Consider the following 19,588-nt stretch of genomic DNA (forward strand, 5'->3'; position numbering starts at 1 on the left):
AGCTGACAACTACGTCCTGCGAACCCCCTCTACTCCCCACCACCACCACCACCACCTCCTCCTCCTCCTCCTCCCCTGCGATCCTGCCTCCCTCTCCTCCAAAACAAGCCTGAAATCCCAGGAATGTAATTAAAGTCAAAGCTTCAGGTCGTCACTCTGCCAAGACTGAGGACTGAAACAAGCTCAATGCACCCGTTTGTGCATCGCCTCCGCAGCCATGTACAGATTTCTCCGTCCGTAAAAAACAAGTATTAAACCCCTCTGTGACCAAATGAAATGCGGAGGTGAGGCGAGGTGACAGGTTTGATCCCTGAACCAACAGAAGAAATCTGGGCAGGGAAGTGGTTGAGATTCAGCGGCTGTGACTGTTTTCATCCGAGCGACAGACAGAGACTGTGAGGGTTTCCTCACAAATACGTTTGAGTGAAAATGGCTTTTAAAAAAAAAAACACAACAGAACTAATCTCCGTCCATACTAACAAATCCGAAAACACACATCACGTGACAATTCACGTAGACCAGGCGTGTGCGTACAGGTGTAAACAGGGAGCACATTGTTCCCGTTGCCGTGTGTTCAGGTGACTTCTCCTTCCGGTGGATGCGATCTCTGCAGGGATCGCTGAGGCCGAACGGAAATGAGACGCATGGGCAGCACATAAAAAAAAGACTTTGTTGTGGGTTTTGTGCAAAGTGCATTTTCAAAACTGGGATCTATATAATTGTTTATTTCACAAATGAGTGAAAATGAGATTTAAAGAAAATATCAGGAACTGAGTTCTAGTGGATGTGGGTGTTGTAAAGATGACAACAAGCTTTTTATTTTCATAAAATGTTAGGTTTAAAAAAAGGACAATGATCCTATGAAATTAAATCTGATGATGATGGAGATGCGAAAGCCTCACCAGTCTCATGCTCGTGTTTGGACATTCACTTGTTGATTTGTTGCATTTGTCCCTGGGCGCTCTCTCTCCTTGTAAACACATCATCATCTGTGCAGAGCTGTTATCTATATCTTGTTTTTCTCTCAAACTTCCCATCAGGGGAGATTTAAATTTCACCTAATCTAATTTGATCTATAGCGTTGGTATGTCAAATATAATACGGAGACAGGTGATACCCAGGTCCCCTCCCCCCCATACCTATAATACCTTTATCAGTGTGACTGTGGCATGACTTGTGGGGTTTCAAGAAGTCAATGGCAAGTGACTGCAAAACCTCCATTCCACAGATGCGACTCTACACCAGAAACCCTGATGTCAAACACAACACCTGATAGCGGGGGATTGGTTTCTCTCTGCATACATCCTCCAGGTGGACACCTGCTTTAGGCTGCTTTTTGGGTGGGGGCTGGAATCGAGGAGTGAGAGCGTGTACTTTGAGGATATGAGCGAGACCGAGAACCTCAAAAAGAAAAGATAGAAACACACCAACACCTCTCAGGTCCTGATCAGACTTGATCCAAGCCCTGATGAGCAGTACTCGTATTCCACGTCAGTGTGTAAATGTTAAAGCACCTATAAGAGGAATAATCCATGTTAAAGTAAGATAACATGCTCTGTGATACACTGATGATAAAGGTTCAGCTGTGTTAATTAATCTACTTCAGGACTGCGTCCACTCCAAATATGACACAAAACAGGAAACTGAATGAACTGAATTAAGGATTTACAATTTGGAGAATCCAAATAATGACCTTTACACAACTGGAACAAAACCAATTCAGATTTGAACCTGTATGGGATGAAGCTTTAAATCAGAAATCCTAAAAAAGTGAACTAGGATTGCACCAAATCTTGGAATAAATATCCGAGATGAGAGTAAAATCCAAATAACGGAGATCACAAACTCGGGCAACTTCATCAGGCTCAAACCTCAGAGCTGGAGAGTTTTAACTGCCCAGTGGACGGAGGAGGCTTCAAAACAAGCTCCTGCTCTGTCTTACACAAGTAAATGAAAGAATCACAGACTAAGAACACATCACAGATTCATCTGTGCTCAGCGGTACCGACGAACACGTCAGAACAAAAAGAATGACTGGGACAACAATGAAATCTGTGTTTTCATAACCTGCCGCAGCGAGTTTGCGTCCGAGTTATTTAGAAAGCGTCGTTTTCGGAGGCCGTCAAAAGACAAACACGACATTTCTATAATGTCTGTATCCCTTCAAGTCTAAATATACAACAGGGATTTATATTCAGGGGGAAAGATATACTGTTCATCTTATGGGAATGTTTTTTCTTCCTGTCGAATAGTGTATGCACTATGAGTCACGTTGAAGGTCAAAGACAAACACAATTTCTCTGACAAAGAACAAGACAGAGATAGAGAGAACAAGACCCAGGACATAAAACTCCCAAATGCATCAAACACTGCACCAGAACGCAGCAAATACTGGAAACGTTCTTTTGAAAACTGTTCACTATCTCTTATCATTTCTCATGTCTTCGTGTCCTGGAGGACAGTAGCAGTTCCTCTGCTCAGGAGAGAGACGAATCTGTCACACAAAGACGTGTTTGTACGATTACTCCCAGTCTGCAGTGAGATCACGAGGGCGCTCTGTGACAGAGTGCAGACACGACAGAGACATCATGGAAAAGCACAGTAACATCTCTCAGACTACACAGTCACAGTTTCTTTTCAGCTGAAGTCACAAGGTACAGATTTAATCATATGAAAGCAGGGTTGCCGGTCTGAATCCTTGTCGCTCGCACACACCATTTGCACTGCACCTTTCCTGACAAGAAACACAAGCTGTTTTCAGACATGCACCGAAGTTCGGACATTTCCCAGAAATCTTTCTAAGTGAGAAATGTCCGAGACAATTGCTCCTGATGCTCCTCAGCCTCCGTGAACATATCTTTGTGGGCGTATGTGAGAATACGACAGGAAAAACTCTGTCAAATTCAAAAAAATGATTTTCTTAACATGCAAACTGTCATGCCAATATTCAAGTGCAACAGAAAACTCTGGTTCCAGTGAGTGATACTAGAAATTTGAATGAAGGTCACACATTTCATTTCATAAATCTACTTATGCCGTCACTTCTCTTGTCATTTTCAGGAAACAAGAATATTTGTCTCGTGTGTTTTATGGTTGTGGCTGGTTCAGTGTTATAACTCACCTCCGCTCCAGAATATTTATTTGTCCGTGTGACCAGGTCATCTAGAGACACATCTTGGGCCACAGGCATGTAACGGAACTGGAGAGAAAATATTTCCTGTCGTGTCGGAGCGTCTGGAAGAGGCACGTAGACGATTCGGTCGAGGCGACCTGGACGCATCAGAGCCTGTGGGATGGAAAGTAGAAGGTCAGCGTCTGATTTTTCATATTTCAGAAAGTGTCACACACAAGTCTGACAAGTGCATCAATACTGGTGATCAGTTAAATGTCCTTTTGCTTTCTCTGGGTATGGTTTGTTATTTCAAACCTTCCCAGTAGATTTTTTTGCACATGATCACTTTGGCGTCACAAAAATACCGTCAGGACACGAGGACTCTGACCTTTGACCTCCTTCCTGCTTGCTTGTTATAATGGATATCTGGAAACTGAATCTTACATGAGACCATGAACCAAATGCCTAAAAGGCAAACTGTGAAATTTCAGTTTTCCACTCTTTGCAGTCAGCGTGGAGACAGTGTTGATGTTATCTGATAAACCCTCCACTTCCTAAAGATCACATCTCCATGACCCCAAAACAGTCCTTGAGTACCCAAAGCCGTCGCTGTCTCGCTTGTCAGACGTCATTAAGTGGCAGGCGCCTCTCAAACACAGACGAGCAGAGGGACAGACAAATATGCGCTGTCTCCTTTCCACATCGAGGCCGCGACAATCTGAGGTACGGTCGAGTGTTGTCTGGTTTGGATTGCCCAGCCCTTTGACTGGCCGGCTGGTTCAGGAACGGCAGGATGATAAAAGAACAAAATGCATTTTCATTTGCTGTGAATCAGCTTTTAATTTGAGCCAGTGGAGCTGAAGCACCAACAGAAAAACAAACATCAACTGGAACTGACAGTTTCCTTGTTGTTGATCTTCCAAGATCCAGCGAGGCCTGGTTGTAGAGACAGTGGAGTCCCTGGCTTTGGGCCAGACAGGCCACAGCGGGGCTAAACCCCGGCCAGCGGAGACAAGGCAGGAGACACACGCAGACGCAAGCCATGCAGGAGGTCACGTCAGGAGTGATCAGTGAAGGTTGGAGGGAGCGGACCAGCAGCCTTTGAACTCCTGCACAGTCATCACACTGCGATTCCTGCACAACAGGAGCAACATATGCTTCTAGCCCGACAGTCTCCTTGTGTCTTTTATATCGTGCACGTAGACGTTTACAGTATTTCATCGATGCTGCTTTCGGACATGCACGGAAAGTGAAATGTTTCCGGAGGCGCTGTATGTGAGAATGTCTTTCAGTTGCTCCACAAAGTTTCCTGAGCTTTTCCTGCCAGGTTCCCCGTAAAATGTTTGTCCAACACAGGACGGACGTAGAATTGAAAATGCAGATAAAAAAAAAAAGTCCCATATACGTAGAATACACAACTAGATTCAAGATTCAATTAAGAGCTTTTGGCAAACAGGACGAACGCTGGTGTCAATGTGCTGGAAACAAAAAACATCTTCCTGCTATTGTGAACAAGTTTGACCCGGAAAATCTCCTGCTGCGTTCTTTATATGTGAAACTGGAAATGGCTCGTGTTTGCATGATGAGAAAAACAATACAAAACAAAGTTGCATCCTTACATTAAAGGTTCCTTCAAACGATCCGTGTTTTACAATTTAGTCCATCTGATTGCAAAGTGCGCCAGGTGCAATTTTAAGAGTTGTGCTTTATGGTTTTCTTTCTCTCCCCTCTGGACAGTTTTCCTGCCTTTTATCTGTTGCTTTTTTGTGCTCCTGTGTATGTGTGTGGAATATGAGAGGATGGAAACTGGAGACAAACATTAGTAGCTACCCTTAGGTAACCACAACAGAGCCATGGCTGACAAAGGAGCAATGGATCATGAGAGGAAACGTCCTTGTTTTTCAGGCCTCTGGATTCTTCCACTCGATTGAGGAGAGGGTCTGGCTGTCGGTGACAAACTATCAGCATAAAACGGACGGAGAGGAATAACGTCACTGCGAGGAAAGGGTGGTTATTGTGAAGACCTGCTGGGACACGGGCGGATCAGAGGTTTAAGGGCTGCAGCGTTAAATTCAAGTCATCAGGGCTTGAGACTTGGGAAACTTGATAAGTTGCATCTGGAAAAACGACTATAAAACTAACACACGTGAGAGTTTGTTGTCACGATTCTTCCCACAGGTTAGAGGGTAGTGTAGGTTTGTATGTGAGCAGGAGGTGAGGCGGGTGCAGAGGGGGTTGCAGTCTGTGGATGTTTGTCACAGCAGGTCGAGCCAGTCGCAGCAGTGTGTATTGCACTGTACAGAGTACGTGCCAGGGATACTTCCTGAGTTGCTCTCCCTGGAAGTATCTGGCGGCTGCATGCCAACACAAACCTGCTGACCCCCAGCTAAATAACTCACACATACAGACCCATGCAAATTAACACACACTGTGTACATGAGCGTGCATGCGCGCTCACACAAACGAGCAATTCCTGTAAACACTCTTTGGCTTAGTCCCTTTAATTTCAGATCCATTTTTCAAGAGCAAAGATGCCGTCTGCTACTTTATCAGCCGTTAATTATCCCTGCACACATAGTGGACAAGTGCCCGTGGCTTCCAGGCGCTCGGGCTCCAAGGGTTCCAAGGCGCTCTCGAAAAGCAGAGCCGACCCTCAGCTTTGAGATTGCTAAACTCATCTGACTGCCCTGGAGGGAAAGAAAGGCTTTTTTTTCTTTCCTCTCAGCAAGAGCAGGGGGCCCATCCATCACTTAACAAGATACACTTCCTGTTCTCAAGGATCCAGGGGTGGGGGTAGGAGAGGAGGAGGAGGACGGGGAAGGAGACGAGGAGGAGGAGGAGGAGGCAAGGGGGGTGGACCCCGAAAGACCAATACTTGGCTTGGCATGTTGGGCAAGCGTTGATGGGCTCTTTTTGTAACGGCATCATTCGACCTGATGTCTTGGCTCAACTGGCAGAAGGCAAGAGGACAAGGGGGGAGGGAAGGAGACAAGAGGAGGAGAGATGGAAAAACTGCAGAGGACCCAGACAAACCACTTGAAACGGCTGCAGGAGCAAAACCCTGGAAACAAACACAGATAAGTGGCGTGGGAGACAGCAAACCGCCACCGACAAAACGCAGTTGGATAAATTCTCTGTTGTTCTAACATGAGTTTTCATGATGGATTGCATCCACCTTGTTGCACCACTGACATGATAGGCATCATTACACACGAGCCATTAGTAATTAGAAATGCCCCCAGGTAAGAAATACCAACTAGCTTTAAGTCAACACTGAAGCATTTATACACGACTAAAGCTGGTTGAATGCACACTGAGGACTGCGCTGCAAATCAAAACCAAGCAGAGCGCTAAAGTGGAGAAGTTTTGAAAAACAACTGGGGCCAAAACTACACAAGTCAAGCTGAGAAAAATACGTTGAGAAAACTGAGAAAAAGAAGAGAGGGGGGGAAAAAAAACCCTCATCTGCTTTCTGTGCGCCAAGTTTCACTGCCGATAACAACAGTAATCATTCCAGGCATTGCAATCCTCCTCTAGAAGTGATTACCCCCTAATGACAGACGACTTCCTATCTGTGAAGGCCGGTACCTCTCCCCAACCAGTGAGGAATGCTGGGAATCTTCTCCTCGGAGCACTGTTGCTGAGCACATTCTTGGCCAGCTTCAATCTGACCTGCTCAGAGCGACGTCTACAAAGTGTTTACAAACGGACGCCCCCGCAATTCACGTGTCTTATTCTTAGCTACCAGCTCAGACATGGTGAGGCTAAATCAAGATCAGATCTGCTTTGTTGCTCACGTTTCCCTCAGATTGAATGAAAGGAAACACTGAGTCTGTGATACTGAACATGATGACCAAGTTCTTCCCTGCACATCTGGTGGAATCTAAAGTTTAACCTTTTTTTTTTTTTTTTTTTTAAAGTTGGTTCTTTTTTTCCGATGTGCAAGACGATGGCAGGCTGTCTGGGTAAATAAGTGGCTTGCCCGAGGAGACGTGAGTTGACTTTGTTCCCTGCCTGAAGGCATCTGCTGTATGTGGTTTCCTAACCTGTCAGTCTGCAATCCTCAGAGGCCTCAGTGAGTCATACCAGCTCGGAGATGGGCCACCCTGGATTTATGCAGAACACACGGCAAACAAAAATGCCTGAGTGCGATGGGAATCAAAAGCTCAAAGAGAGCTCAGAAGGGTCTAACTCTGGAGTTCAGATTTGGGAAACTGATGCAGGGTACTGACTGAATGCTAGTGAATGTTGACTTTTGTCAGGTGAAGAAAAACTGAAAGTATGAGTTTGCTGGTAAATCAGTGAAAGTCGTTCCTGAAATGCAGAATGTGGAAGCCAGTGAGTGACAGAGGTTGTGGCCTGATGAAAATCTCACCCTCCTCGAGCAGAAGCTCAGTTTCAAAGATAAAACGTCTTGTTGTTTTCAGACTCGACATAGTTGAATCCAGGTTTGTTTCTCTGCGGTTTAGAAGTGAGAGTCTCAATCTTTCAGCGATTGTGCAAGAGGCATTCATGGCAAGACTGTACGGCATCTGTGCTACCTCTGGGAAATATGCTATTGCAGACATTGCAATGTTTCATCTGATATGATTACTGATAGACACTGTTATCGTTAGATAATACAGCGTGCAGATGGTAACTAATAGAACTAATAGAAAATACAATGAATGAGAAACAACAATCTTGAAAAGTAAGAGCAGGGAATTCTTTTCTTGGACAGAAAACCATCCAAGTTTCTTTTCTTGGAAAAACAACAGCCTATAGTTGCACTGATGTGATGCAAGCGGTCGGAGATGGAGATGGCCCCTTGTGTAAGCAACGCTTTTCATTCACCGCCGGTAGTCGAGTCGTGACCCAATTAAGGAAATATGAATTTCAGGAGTAAAGTGTGAGCACCAGGCGTAAATGTAGCAACATCAATGCATTTTAAAGCTAAGACGTAGCAGTGAGGATGTTGTCTGAGTAAAGAGCACCTGGATTTGACAGCTGCCTCGCACCAAACTCTCAGAGATAACAGCCCCAACAGTCCACCGAGGGGTTATTGCACAACACGTCTCTCTGAAAAGATGACATAATTCTGAACAAGGCCACGCTGTGTTCAGAGGGACACTGGACCTGCTCTGTGTCAGGCCTGATTTTGATGTGGGACAGGATCAGAGGAACAGAGTGTGGAGAACAAGAGAGTAAATCAGAGGCAGAGGGGAAAGCCGAGAAAGAGGGAGAGAAGGAGAGAGAGAGAGAGGGAGAGAGCGGAGTTGGCAACCAGTCAAAAACATGTGAGGCTTTCACTCTGGATTTTGCCCTTGAGTCAAACTTGCATCCGGCAGGCGAGGCCACCGTGTCCAAGAACTAAAGAACTCTGGCGCTGTTAACCCCCTACTGTCCCACATGCACTGCACAGCCAGGGGAAGTCAGGATGTGTAGTTTTAAAATGAGGCATAAACCAAGTGAACAGGTGATACTGACTCACAGAAAATGACTTTTGTGGCACAGAGAATAAAAGAAACCAGTGCACAAAGCACAGCGCTCCAGTTTTTAATACGTCCAAACTGATTTCAAGCTCTTCTATCCAGTTAAACTAACATGTTTACTCTAAAACACTTTTACCTTAAAGGCAGAATGGATGCAATGCAGTAAATTCAACAGGAATGCCTTTAAGAAGATAATTACCTCCTTCGAGGAGGAGGTTATGTTTTTGTCTGTTTGCCTGCGTGTCTCTTAGTTCGGAGGATTACGCAAAAACTAAAGGACAGATAAGTATGAAAACATAGAAGGGTGTGTCAGGGGTCAGGTCAGGATTCAGTTCAAGGATCGAATTTGTGGATTTCACTTTCTTTAACAATTTTTCTTGAAAAAATATTTGTGTGTACAGATCCAAATAGAAATCTGGATCTGGAATTTAATTTAAATGTGGTTTCGTCGTGGCACCGTTGGGCCTCGGTGGAGGTATAAACTGAAGATTTTTCATTTAGGTGATGACTAAATTGTCCCTTTCAAAATAAATGCTGAGATCTGGCAACATGGTGATTGCAAGAATCACAAATACGTGTTTACAACAAACATCCATGTCAGTATTTTATTGAAAATCAGTTATTTTATTACGGAATTACATGTCACACCTCTTTTACCTTTTATGGTGTGTGTGTGTGTGTGTGTGTGTGTGTGTGAGGGTCAGCATCATATGGAGACCAGGTGAAGGGCTGAGTCAAGGGGAGGGGGGGGGGGGGGGTAGCAGCAGCTGTGTTGCTCTGCTTGTGGGTTGGAGGGTGAGCTGAGGGGGGGGGTCTCACGCCTACAGCTGCTCTGGGGGCGGCAATAAAGTCCCTGAATCTGTCTAAACAATCCCGACGGGCCGGCTCTCACACAAAAATAAAAAGGGCAAAAATAACTCTTGTTTTGATAGGAATCGGTGGGCAGAGTGTGTGTGTGTGTGTGTGTGTGTTTATGTGTGTGTGTATGTATGTGTGGGGGGGCAGTGTCCCTCACCAAGGTGAAGAAAAGCAGAGGAAATTAGACCGAGGCCATGTTGAAATGTCGAATCATTGGAGCCCAAAATAAAAAAGCACTAAAGTGGCTGCCATAAAATACGTGTATGTTTGCTTTACAAAGAGGCGTTTCCTGTGAGCTGTCCGCAGTTCACAGTTTAATTCTACAGGGCATGGCGTTTGGTGTAAACTCGCCAGGTCTGGTTTCCATAATCCACCCCAGAGCCTGTGGGCACCCTCCATGACTCCCGGGCCGAGTGGGTGTCTTGGACGAAAAAGCAGAAACAATCAGTGACCGACGTTTCTCCTGGGACAGTTCAGACTCTTTTCTTTTTTTTCCCCATCAGTCCGAGCTTTCAGTGCCAGCATCACCCACTAACACCCTCCAGTCTGGGACACCCCTCCACCTCTCAGGGCCTCTGCATCTCCTCTAACAAGCTCCATCCAATGTGTTTCACAACAACTTGTGCACAGTAAATATCTCTGGTGTGGATCCCGACCTGGATACATGCATGAAAACACTGATATGCACAGTCTGTTGACAGCACACACACACACACACACACACACGCCAAACACACACACCTCCCATCCCCTTCCTTCACCCACGCCTCCCCCTCTTCCCCCCAGAGACAGACTGCAGGTGCCAGGCCCACCTCGGGGTCCCTGCTGGGCTCTCGTTAGGCCTGGTGCCATTCATACGGCTCCTAACACGCAACCCTGAGTGCTTTGTGTTTCTCTGACAGCCCTTGTCGTCCTCTCCGTGTAGTGGTGGAATAAAAAAATAAAAAAAAGAGAGAAAGAAATGAAGAGGACTTCAGGGATTATCGCTCTGAAGAATCTGACAGAGCCACGAGGCTGAAATTCACCGTATACTTACTGCACACTTTTAAAGGGCTATACCACCTTTTTTTTTAAAATATTGTAGTGAATTTGCTCGATGACGTATATTATTTAGTTTGAAAAGGCTTAGCATTTTAGATCATCTTTGTTATTTCAAGACAGCCATTTCTTTTCATTCATCTCCATTTAAAATCCCTCAGAGACTTGGGACGTGACAGCCCATCACAATGAAAATTACAGCCTCATGTCTTTTAATGGTTTAAACTTCTAATGTTGGTGTTTCAACTGTGATTAATTATTAGTTGTATATTGTGGTGAAAATAATGGAAACCAGCAACTGCCTGGTGAGTAAAACATCCCTAATCTCCCACGACCAAATTCACAGAGTTGTGTGGAATTCCGTTCTGTAGTTTTTACGTAATGCTGACAAACAATCTAGAATGGAACTCAGTGGAGCGCACACTTCCCCCGAAGCCCAACATTCCCTTTAAATTCAATCAAGCTGCACCAAATTACACTCACAGATATCTGTCCCCTAAACATGCAAGGTTTTAAAATCAAGATCCTGGAATAATTCCACGTGAAAACTGTGCAAATGTTTAAAAAAAACAAGATTTCGTATTGTCACTGTATCATCATCGTCAGGTGCTGTCATCACAGTCCATCATTTCTGTGACCATCACACAGCCTGAACATCCAGGTGGACAAGATGAAGGCTCCCCAGAAGTGAAGTCATAAACCCTGCCTCTACCATGTTAGTGAAGGGGACATATAAATACAAAATAAAAGCACACATCAAATTTCACGATCGACAGCTGAAACTGAAGACTGGTTGAAAAATATTATGACTTCATTTCTGGACAGTGGGAGGAAGTGAAGATGCTTCACGCATCTTATACAGTCTGTGGACCATCATCATCATGATTGTCTTCACAACACTCGGGTCAATGTTGTTGTTTTCAACCTGTTTCTGACACCCCTGTGGTTTTAGACACACATGCACAGAGGGGGGTGGGGGGGACTCGCATGCCTACATATGCTGCCACTCACAGATACTCACCGAAGAGACAAACATAAACAGGCACGTTGCTGAGTGACGGAGCCGACTCGGACGGATCAGTTTCCACTTCCGTGAAATCTAAACATTAGCTTGTTTACCCTGATCCTGAGCTGAGCGGAGAGTGTGTGTGTGTGTGTGTTTGTCTCGACACGTAGATATGTGTGTGAGTACGTGTGAGTGTCTGTGTCCAGACAGGGAGACAGAAAATAGGGGGACATGTTGGTAGAGTGAGACAACACCCCGACAGAGAAGGAACAAGACAGGACAGACAGCGCTGTCTTCCTCTCTCTCTCACCTGCCTAATCCCTGCACCATGACGTCAGCCATGACACCTTCTACACAGATGTCTGCACAAGTAGTGCTGACATTCATTGTTGATTGATTGATTGATTAGTTGACCAACAGTCAATTGTCCACAATCCTGATAATTGACAACCTGTCATTTGAAAAAGAACATTTGCTGCTTCCAGTTTTTCCAGGTTTTCTTATTGAACACAAATGTTTCTGATCATTGACGTTAAATCTTAAATTAGAGTTGAGGAGAATTAATGTTTTATGACATTTCGAAGCTTCTGACTCTAGAAACCTTGAGTACAATTCAACTGTATCTGCGTCTTCGTCCAGTTGAACACAAACAATATGAGCTGCATGCTGAGTGTAATCTACAACATCAGAGCAATTAGCCACCTAGTGCAAGAGATAACAAGACAGGGAAAGAGAGGGGGGGAGGAAGAGGAGAAGAAGAAAAAAAATCCCCCACCCAGCATGTGAAAACCTGTGTCAGATTTCGCCACAGACAAGGTCACCCTCTCTTGGTCTCGCCTCAATGAGGCTCAGTAACTGGATCCGGCGCAGGACGGTGACGAACCTGTTTTTGTCACAGCAGAGGTGCCCACTTGGTTTACATGGTCATTGTGTTTACAACACCTCCACATGTTTTTATGTTTTCTCTCTGTTTTCTTTCCATGTGAACCTTTAATTTACCTGCGGAGGGATTCGTGGACTTGTGTGTAACTATGCACAGCTGTGAACACCTCTTCAAACGCTCCACACACTCACACGTGTGCGTACAAACACCAAAAAAAAAAAAGGAAAAACTTGTACCAATTCCAGAGCCAAAGCATCATCATTGATGTTCTGCTGCACAGCCAAGTTAACACTCGGGATGTTTGTAATTGTGCTGCCTATGAAACTGCACTGTAATCCCTTCCAGCTGCCTCCCTCACTCACCCATCCGCCCTCCTCTTCCTCCCGCTCTTTCCCCTTTCGGAGAAACTGTAGCTGCGGCTCTGAGTATGTTTTCCATGGGCCCTGGTGGATTCCTCCTGTTGACAGCGCCAAGCCTTTTATGCATTGAAAACACAGTATTCTCTTTCAGGTAGGGAGACGATGGAAGGGAGAAGGGGAGCTGGGTTGTGTGAGGTGGAGGAGATGCAGGAGGTGGTGGGGGAGCGCCAAGGACTGTCCCCATAACAGACTTCAAACGTCAAAATCTTGGTCCCCATCTCCACACAAAAAAAGAGAGTGAGAGACAGACAGTGAGAAGGGAGGGGATGAGGGATCAAGAGGAGAAGAAGGGGAGGCAGGAGAGGAGGGGGAGGAAGGAAAAAAACAACAACGGCACAAAGGAGTGCGTAATTAAGACAGGAAATGGGAGAAGAGAGGAGGGCTCTGGGGGCTTTCAGAAAGAGGCTGGCTGGGGTCGCTTTTCCAGAGAGCAGAGGAGTGGGGCTGATACCCGAGCCGTCTGAATGGAAATCAGATAATCTGTTAACACAAGGCATGGCCCAGATCCTGCCTGCAGACTGACATGGATAGGCCAGTTCCTGTTCCAATCCGCTGCGGTGGCACAAAGTGTCGCCAAGGCAACCAGCTGTTCCAGCCAAACTTTGCCTCTCTCTCCGAGCCGGTGACAAAAACGACAGGTGGGACTGCAGCGAGGTGAAAACACAAACGCTGAGACGATACAGGCGCAGGAAGTGAACACCAGCCGCCGTGTAAACACAATGCTGCTGAACTCAGTGACCAATGAGACGGTCTCTTCTTTTAAATGGTTCTCTGAGTAGATTTCGTTGGACAAGGACAATAAAAAACTAAAGTAGAATCATGGACTTTGCCGAAACATTTCTCGTGAGTTCTATTTTGTTAATGTGCTCTGATGGGAGGGATCCCTCTCTTGGAGCTTTCTCATGTTTCTTCCCTGATAAAAAACACTTTTTTTAGTTTTAAGATTAAGATTCTTTTATTATCCCACAATGCACACACAAAGCACTACAGGCAACGGGGAACACTGCACACGGAACACAACACACACAGTGACCACACAGAGCAGTGGGCAGCTATGGAAAGCACCCGGGGAGCAGATGTTGGGGGAGTAAGGTGCCTTGCTCAGGGGCACTTAGACCCCTAACCCTATCTGTCCTCTTGGACTCTAACAGATCCAGATCTGGTCGATCCTCCGGACATTCAAACATACCTCTGATCAGGTGGGATCTGTGGATATTCAAACTAAATTTGATTGATTGATTTGTTTTAAAAATGTCTATGTCCAGAAAAATGTTCTGTGGAATTTTTAGATGTCATTTTTTAAACAGTTTGAGCAACATAAATAGAAATAAACTAGAATCACAATGAGTAGAGCACATACCACTGCCACGGCAAAACATTCCCCTTAAATTAGATCAAGCTGCACTAAACTTCACAACCTATCTTTCCCCTATACGTGATTAATTTCATCAAGAGCCATGAATTAGCATGGGTGCTCCCACATAGGGAGGCTTGGGTCCTCCTGCAACATCCGCAGGTTTGGTTACGACCCAGTCCTTTGCCGTGTGTCTTCCCTGCATTCTCTCCACATTTCATGCTTAATGTCCTATATCAATACAGGTGAAATGCCCAAAAATATCAACAAAGATCCATGAATTATTATCTTGGAAAGAATATAAAAAGTCAAATCTCAAAAATAAAATCATGGAATCGCCCCTTCGTCATGAAATGTAATGAGTTCTTTCTTGTTCCATCAGTCCACCAGCTTTTGTGAAACTCCGCACAGTAGTTTTTGCGTAACCCTTCTGAAAAACAAACAGGGAATACATAACCACCCTCTATTGTGTTGTGCTGGAGACAGAAGTCTCACAGATTGATATTAAGAAACCTAAAATTTGGATGAGTCGACACTACGGTTCAGTACTGCTGCCAGAGTAGACTTATTAGACGGACCAGGTATTGGCCATAACGTGACTGGTCCACATAAATACAATATGGACATTATAAAAATTAATTGTTTCAGCTACCAGTTACATTTATTTGGTCAAAGCACACGGCCAGCTTAGGTTTTAGTGCCGCGGCGGTACTTGGCTTCATGTTACCCGACATAAAAAATGATTTCAAAGCGCGATACAGTTAAATGTAGGAAAAAGTGAGCAAAGTTGTAAGACAAGTGGTGAGTTTCACTAAGTTAAAATACAGTAACAGGAGAGAATAAACTGTATCTTTCAAACCAATGGAAAACAACTGCAATATGATAAACTGCTGCCACGAACAATGAAGGCTGCTACCGTTGCTAACTAGCCATAATATCACATCTGGCTAAGTGATCAGGTTTTTCGGTCCGTCTTCTATGATTTAACTCACACGCGTTCTACATTTACACAGCCTGAAACCCTAAAAGCTCCCGTGGCCAAACTCAACAGTCGCTCTTTTCCACACTTCCACAAATAGTAGATTTTACAACTTTATGCTCATTTACATTTTTGTGTGCTTTGTCACAGTATCATTTGCTGCTGCCCGAAAAAAAAAAAAAGAGCCAAAACCAACTAATCTGCCCCGACAGTGGTGTTGGTCCAATGAGGTGTCGGGATCAAACTCTCCCCACAGTACCATAAAAATGTTATTTACAATGGCCTGAACAACTTTATAGATTCCCCTGGAGGTGAACAAGGGGCCACAGCTTTAAATCAAGGCTGGTTAAAGGTAGCTATTTCAACCCCTTTTTTTAAACTGCGTTCATATTTTAAGAGCGGCGATTTAACAACAAGAAGGAACAAATCTCTGGCACTAAAGCCCCGCCAATTGACCCACGTTGTTTCCCAGACTCCCCTTTGATTATCAAATAGCTGAGCTGGAGTAGATGAGGGGAAAAAATGAAGGAAAAATATAAAAACCCACCACCTACAGGACCTCCACCTCTGCTCCCACTTCAAGAGCGAGGCGGTGCAACATGCAGCGGCGTACCGCAGCTCAAACTTCCCCTTCCTCTTGAGGGGAAGCCATTTTATTGTGTTCCACTGAGATAATTTCCAATCCTTTAAATGAAAGGGTTTTCTCAGTGCTCTGGTAATTACTAGATACACAGCAAGGGTCTGGTGAAGGAGGGGGAGGTGCAGAGGGGGGGAAAAGAGAAGAAAACATGACAGGCAGGTATTAAAATTCAATGGGTGGGGCAGGAAGGAAGTCGAGAGAGGGATGTGTTGAAACAGAGAGAATGAGGGAGGGCTGGAGGGAGGCACGCTGTGCTTCTCTAGCCTCCGTTTGGGGTTGAGGAAGGACATGTTTATGGTCTGAGGGTTGGGCCATTTTTCCTTTTTTTTTGATCCAGTACAGCAACTCTGTGCCAAGTGCCAAGGACACATCTGCTCCTGGGCAATACTTTGCCATGGTGAGGTGATTTATGTGGTGATCACTAACCTCTTTTCCTAAATCACTGATCTTTTTTTAGGAACTTCCCATCAGATTTGGAGCAGCTGAGCTGAGCTGAATAATTCTTTCAGACAGCGCAAATTACACACTGCGCTTCCTACTCGGGTGCGTTGAGGAATGTCTCTCAGTGATGATGGAGAGATTGAAAACCAAAGCAAACTGAGAGCGCACATGCAGTTATTCACCTCAAAGGTTTCTGGATACACTGGCACAGTTTCACACAGCCCAGCTCCCTGAATCGCCTCAGGTAAACACGCAGGCCAACGGGGTAGTTGTAGGGGGGCCGTTATTAGGGTTACACACTTATTAACAATTGCTGGTTCGCAGCTTGTTGGAAATGGATCAACTTTAAAGTCCAAGTCCACATGGCAGCACAGATATCAACAAACAATGATTAAAAACTTTTAAAGATGTTCCCTGGTGTTCCCTGCTGAGTCCTGTTTTCTAACGTGATGAACTGCATGTAGTGTCTTTCCCTCTTTGACAAGAAGAAGCTGACGAAACCAAGACACTGGACAAGTGATAATGCCGATGCAAACGTTTTTTAAATGATTAATTTCTACATCATCTGGGCGGTGGAACTACAGTGTGGCAAATGTTTGGTATCAGGCTGTTTCACCTGTGGCCTGCACCCATTGGGTAACTATGGTTAGTGCTAACTATCAATCACAAAATATCCTTGCCGAAATGCTTTATCGTCTATTTGAGTCTAAATGGGACCATCATTTAGACAATGAACATTATGTCGTATTGAAGAAGACTTAAAACACTAAAATATCAATCAAATGAGAAGTTGGTTATAAAAGCTGACTTATTTTTTGCAGCCAGTGGAGTCGCCCTCTGCTGGTCATTTGAGCGGACACAGGTTTCAGGCACTTCCGCATTGGCTTCACCGTCGGGGCCCCGGAGTCTCAGTTATTTTCATAAACTATGTCTATGGGTGCAGAATACCACCAGGGGTCCCAACAACATGGAATTTTTTCACTAATCGAGTAGAATCTCAACAAAGGTTGGTCATACATTAATCCTGTGGTGATGTCGTGTTGACAGGTATGACTGTGTGTCTAAACCTATCAAATGTTCTTTTTACATACCATCAGGTATCATTTACACACTTTCCCCTGTGATCCCAAGAGAATCGGCCCTTCAGACGCCCAAAAGAGGTCCCGGGCTTGTTAAAAGATCTCCTGTTGAGGGCCTGCTGGAAAAAGGTGTACTTTTAGCTTGTTACGTGACACGGAGAGGAGACAGGCCAGAGGGGAGGAGTGTGGGGTGGGGGGGTGTGGGGTCAAAGCACACAACAATGGCCCCTCTCAAGTCAGGAGGGCCCATCAGTTAAGTGTGTTTTCCTGCAATTTGAGAAAGTGGAATCTGGTCAAATTGGTTGTTCTGTTGAGTTCCAGTTGCATGAGTTATTTGAGCAGGGGAGTTAGAAGGTGGGTGTGGGGGGGAGAGAGAGGAGGGCAGGGAGGAGGTGAGATTTGGGGTGTGTTTGAGGAGGCCGGTGCTGCCTTAATTGATACTTTCAGCTCTTCCGAAACACGAGCGAAACCCTCAGAAGTGCTGAACAGTGGCATTCCAGGTCAGACTGACTGTCTCCATGGCGACGGTCTGGGTGTGTGCGGGTGTGGGTGTGTGTGTGTGTGTGTGTGTGTGTGTGTGTGTGTGTGTGGGGGGGGGGGGGGGGGGGGGGGGGGGGGGGGGCTATGGCTCCTCGAAAGGATGTTGGAAATGGATACGGAGTGACAGGTCAGCACCACGAGCCACACGACACACTGCAGCCACAAGGTCACCGGACCACAGCGACTTGGGCATCCTTCACTCGGATGAAGAGATTTGATACAGCGGTTTATTCAAAGGGTCAAGGGCCAATGCTGCATCACAGTCATACTGCACATACTGAAAACCAACACGGCGGACAGTTATCGTTAATCAATGCTACAGCGTTTGCTGTCAGCTCAGACGCCCAAATATGTCGAGTCGGTCAAACGTTCCTTAATCATCCATTGAAAAATGGGCTTGTGTTTTACTGCTGAATGAAATGTTGTGAAATTTAGAATCTTTTTTTTTTATTTCTTCAAAGTAAAATAATGCAAAAAAGCGTTACTTTAGTATTAGTTTCAAAAGCAACAGGTTTCATAACAGGCAAAAAAAAAAAGGATTAATACCGAGCCTGCATACCAGTAATAAGACCTTAAATGTGAACGCAGCCAAGTTTTCATGTCCTACAGACTAATACAATGGAACAAGACAACACTTGTAGAAGCAGCGAACTACAACAGAGCACGTTGAGCAGTTCGAGGAATACTACAAAGATGTATTGATGTTTTGCAGGCGTATGTGGGCCGGGCACGTCGAGCACATGATGCCGACATAGAACATCTCAATCAAACAGAGCTGACCACTGATGTAGAGATCTCAGAGTAATAATTGCATTACATGAAGTCCCATCTGTTCAGTCAACTCAGCGACGCCCTGTTTGCAGAGACATATATATGATATATATATATATATATATATATACATCATATATATCACTTTTTACAAGGGGATATTATTTTACAGTCTCCTGACCTTGGGTACGTGGAGTGAAACACAACACTGCCCACCAGTCTATTTCTGTATTTGTCTTACTGTAAGCTGCCGGTAATTTAATCATGCTCTGCAGGACTGCTACACATGCACGGAGCTGCGGACGCATTCGGTTTTAGTCACAGTGGTTGAGAACAAGGCATAATCTTGTGGCTACTGTGTTTAGGTCGTGTGACTCCAATTATGTTTGTTTTTCCTTCACTGTGTTTTTATTACTCGAACTGCGAGGCTTTACGCGTTGAGTTAAGTTCTCAGACACTGGAAATCAGGTGATCCGTGTCAAATCTTTGTTCTTAGCTGTTTTTGCACCTCATTCACAAATAAGCTCTTTGAATTTGGCTCTTTAAACTTATAATCCTAAAAGATCAACCCGTATATATGTAGACCTCCATGAGCAACAGGAGTGTGGTGCATCTTTGAAAATACCACAGAAATGATACGGAGAAAGTTAGCAAGTGCATTTGGCATCAAGGTTAGTTTTTCATGACTCACGTCTTTAGCACGCAGTGTCTCTTGATGGATTACACCCAACAGGTATGACGTTGAACAGAGAAAGAAGAGACACAACCAAAAAAGTGGGCGACCGAATGAGAAGAGCAATGTTTTTCAAAGTAGTTCAATAAAGCAAAGCTTGACTTGTTTCAGATCTGCTCTGTAAGAAACCAACCACACCTCTGTTGTGTAACAACTCCGGATCTAGGTGATTCCCTCTGGCAGGAAAACAACAACCCTCAGTTTCTAAAGATAGATAAACTGGTCTTTTCGCATGCTGTCAACTGCTTAATCTCAAAACTAACA

General features: G+C 44.9%; 1 protein-coding gene across 1 annotated transcript in view; it reads right to left on the bottom strand.

The window, feature by feature from the left end:
* afg2a (AFG2 AAA ATPase homolog A) overlaps window positions 1–19,588 on the bottom strand; it is a 91,730-nt gene that overhangs the window by 12,722 nt on the left and 59,420 nt on the right. The window contains exon 16 of the mRNA XM_069532098.1: window positions 3,122–3,286. Within this exon, the coding sequence (XP_069388199.1) occupies window positions 3,122–3,286 (165 nt within the window). The remainder of the gene's footprint in view (window positions 1–3,121; window positions 3,287–19,588) is intronic.

This window comes from Paralichthys olivaceus, chromosome 9 (assembly GCF_024713975.1).
Source record: "Paralichthys olivaceus isolate ysfri-2021 chromosome 9, ASM2471397v2, whole genome shotgun sequence".
NCBI lineage: Eukaryota > Metazoa > Chordata > Actinopteri > Pleuronectiformes > Paralichthyidae > Paralichthys > Paralichthys olivaceus.